Source organism: Sapajus apella, unplaced genomic scaffold, assembly GCF_009761245.1.
Source record: "Sapajus apella isolate SASKATOON/1434 unplaced genomic scaffold, GSC_monkey_1.0 scaffold41, whole genome shotgun sequence".
NCBI classification, from domain to species: Eukaryota; Metazoa; Chordata; class Mammalia; order Primates; family Cebidae; genus Sapajus; species Sapajus apella.
Genome location: NW_022436981.1, coordinates 13,033,834 through 13,037,208, shown reverse-complemented (window position 1 = coordinate 13,037,208; position 3,375 = coordinate 13,033,834). Strand labels below are relative to the sequence as shown.

The window sequence follows — 3,375 nt, the reverse complement described above, 5'->3', positions numbered from 1 at the left end:
GAGAGAGAGAGAGAGAGAGAGAGAGAGAGAGAGAGAGAGAGAGAGAAACTCTGAGGCTATGCCCAGTTTTAAGACTTTTAGATGATTAATGACTATATCTAAATAAGGCCAAAATATCCAGATGAGAGTAAAGAGAAAAGTTCAGTTAGTCTTCTACGTGATCTCCCTCTATGTCTGCAAAGACCTGGATATTTAACAGTTGAGTGTATGTAATTGTTTAAATAAAACCATGTATTTCACTGCTATTTTCCGCTTTGAATGTTAATATGGTGCTATAGTATGAGTAACTGCACCAGATAATCACGTATAATTTATCTCCATCTCCATCAAAAACGTGTATCAAATTGTAATTATTTTAGAAAGATAAAAATGTGAGTTGATTGAAAATGCCCTAAACTTTATTTGGTTTGGTCTAAGGATAAAATAATAATGAAGTAATAGTGCAAAATAAATTTACTTGATGCAGTTTTGGCTAATTCTTAACTTTTATAAAATGGAAATGGCTTATTTACCACTTGCATATTTATAAGGCTCTACTTTTAATTTAGGTATGTGTCTTGTGCCCTGGGCTGTCCATATGAAGGAAGCATTACACCACAAAAAGTGACAGAAGTAAGCTACGTCTCCAGCTTTTGTGGTTTATGGTAACATGATATATATTATTTTTAAAAGTGGGCTATTGCTCTTACTGTTTATTGGATCTACATAACATGAACCCATAGATTAAGATAGGAACCCTGAAGACATGTTTGATCACTTAACTAACAGTTTCATTTTAACACTGAAGTCCTGTACATTGACTATAACTTTTCAAAGTTAAGGGACAGTTGAGTCCTATAATTTGGCTGCTCAAAGGTGGAAGGAATAAAAATATGTTTTGTTTTTCTATGGCTGTAATGTAGTGAGTGGGCTTTTCAATCTCCATCAGAACATCCGGGCAGTTTGTGTAGAAACACTTAAACTTGCCTTGGTTGCTTAGGTAGCATTCCTCTTTTTCTCCTGCGTCCGTCGGCCCATTATATCGGAGTAGATACACTACTTCTGTGTTTTTGTTCTTTCACGATTCTGTAGATGTTACTGCTGTGATTAAGTTGCTGCTATTCCAGAACAATTTTACAGCAACAGATTATAGTCATTAAGGCCCTGATTATTAATGTTTATTTTCTTCCTGTCCTTTATTATTAATTTATATCAATGAATATATGTGCTGTCTTTGAGATTATATTAGACTGCCTCAGAAATTTATCTGTATATAAAGTATATTAATATACACCTGTTGTTAAAGTTGTTAGTTATGACAAATTTAATAATGATGTCACCAAAGCAGTGAAGAGTGCCTTCTAAGAAAATCCAAATTTAGGCAGGATATAAACTTTCAGTTTAGCTAAAGCCATTCCTCTTTTGTGCACTCATTTGTACTTACTGCAGATTTTTCCAATGAAAGATATCCTTTTATTTATTTATTTATTTATTTATTTATTTTTGAGACGGAGTTTCACTATGTTACCCAGGCTGGAGTGCAATGGCGCGATCTCGGCTCACCGCAACCTCCGCCTCCTGGGTTCAGGCAATTCTCCTGCCTCAGCCTCCTGAGTAGCTGGGATTACAGGCACGCGCCACCATGCCCAGCTAATTTTTTGTATTTTTAGTAGAGACGGGGTTTCACCATGTTGACCAGGATGGTCTGGATCTCTTGACCTGGTGATCCACCCGCCTCGGCCTCCCAAAGTGCTGGGATTACAGGCTTGAGCCACCGCGCCCGGCCTCCTTTTATTTATTACTCACACAAGACCCTTGCACACAGAGGCACATATACTATGAAATAACAAAATTCAGCTTTTATAGTTTTTCACTTGCATGGGACCCTTTTAAGGCCCTGTCGTTAATTTACCTTCACAATTGTATTTGTTTTTAAAGAATACCTCCAAAGGGTATAACTTCAGGCTGGCCCACAAAACCTGATCCACCTCTGCTTAGCGGCAGACTTACTTTCTTACTTTCACTGTGCACCACATAGGAATGAACCACACACCCCTTGGCTGAGGATCTCTGTTTCTGTACCCGAATGCCTAAGGTGTTACCGCAGTCATGTAACAGGCAGATAGGAAAAATTCAGGACCAGAAACCTTAAAGGAGCCTTTTGTGTCATCCTAATACATTTTGTGCTCAACTAACTCTCTTCCCTCTGAAATTACTACTTCAAATTGTGATTACTCTGTCTAAGCCTCTGGTCCTTCCTCTCATTGCCTCCCTCCTCAGTTTTTGCTTTCTCATTACACTGCCCTTTATATTTAGCTTTTTCCCTACCTGGAATGTTCTTTGCATTTTATATGTCAGCTGCCTGGAACCCATTAACATTTGCATTTAATATTCTTCCTGGAACATTCTTCTCAGATCCTTCCTTCTCACCCTCTTCAATAAGTCAGTAAGCACTTTATAATAAAGCTTACTTAAATTCAAGTTGTCTATACACATAGAAAGGAACAAACAGTATCAGACTTTTCAAAAATATACCGAAAAGTAAAGAGCATCAACATAATGAAGAATTTATATCAACTAATGGGCAAAACAGCCAGCTAACATCAAATGGCAGTATTAAACTCACATATATTATTATTAATCCTAAATTTTCCCCCAATCAAAAGACACAGCCAAAACCCATCAGTATGCTGCATCTAAATCCATCTCACATGCAAGGATACACAAAGACTCAAAACAAAGGGATGGAGAAAGATTTACCAACCAAATGGAGAGCAAAAATAAATAAATAAATAAAAAGCAGGAGTTGCAATTCTTGCCTCCGATAAAATAGACTTTAAAGCAACAAAGATCAAAAAAGGCAAAGAAGGACATTACATAGTGGTAAAAGGATCAATCCAACAAGAAGAGCTAACGATCCTAAATATATACACACCCAATGCAGGAATACCCAGTTACATAAGACTTATAAAGAGACTTAGACTCCCACACAATAATAATGGGAGACTTCAACATCAATATTAGACAAATCAACAAGACAGAAAATTAACAAGGATATCCAGGACTTGAACTCAGATCCAGAACAAGTAAACTTAATAAACATTTATAGAATTCTCCACTTTAAATACACAAAATATACACTCTTATCAGTACCACATCACACCTTCTTACAGGTTTAAATGAAATATCGTTGGCTGCTTGTTTGTTATTTTCTTCCCTCATTTTTTCCTGTCTCCATTATTAAGCACAATTGTTGGCATAAAAGAGGTTTTCAATACCCATTTTTAGACTGCATTCTAGCCTGGGCAATAAAGCAGCACTCCCGTTCTCTCTCCCTCTTCCTCTTCCTCTTTCTTCCTCTCCTTCATTCTTTTTTTTTTCATTCTTTTTTTCTTT

At 36.7% G+C, this 3,375-nt stretch overlaps 1 protein-coding gene across 2 annotated transcripts in view; it reads left to right on the top strand.

Annotated features, from left to right (window-relative positions):
• Window positions 1–3,375, top strand: part of HMGCLL1 (3-hydroxymethyl-3-methylglutaryl-CoA lyase like 1) — a 151,810-nt gene that overhangs the window by 79,128 nt on the left and 69,307 nt on the right. For both annotated transcript variants that reach the window (XM_032299746.1, XM_032299748.1), the window contains one exon: window positions 549–612. In XM_032299746.1, the coding sequence (XP_032155637.1) occupies window positions 549–612 (64 nt within the window). The remainder of the gene's footprint in view (window positions 1–548; window positions 613–3,375) is intronic.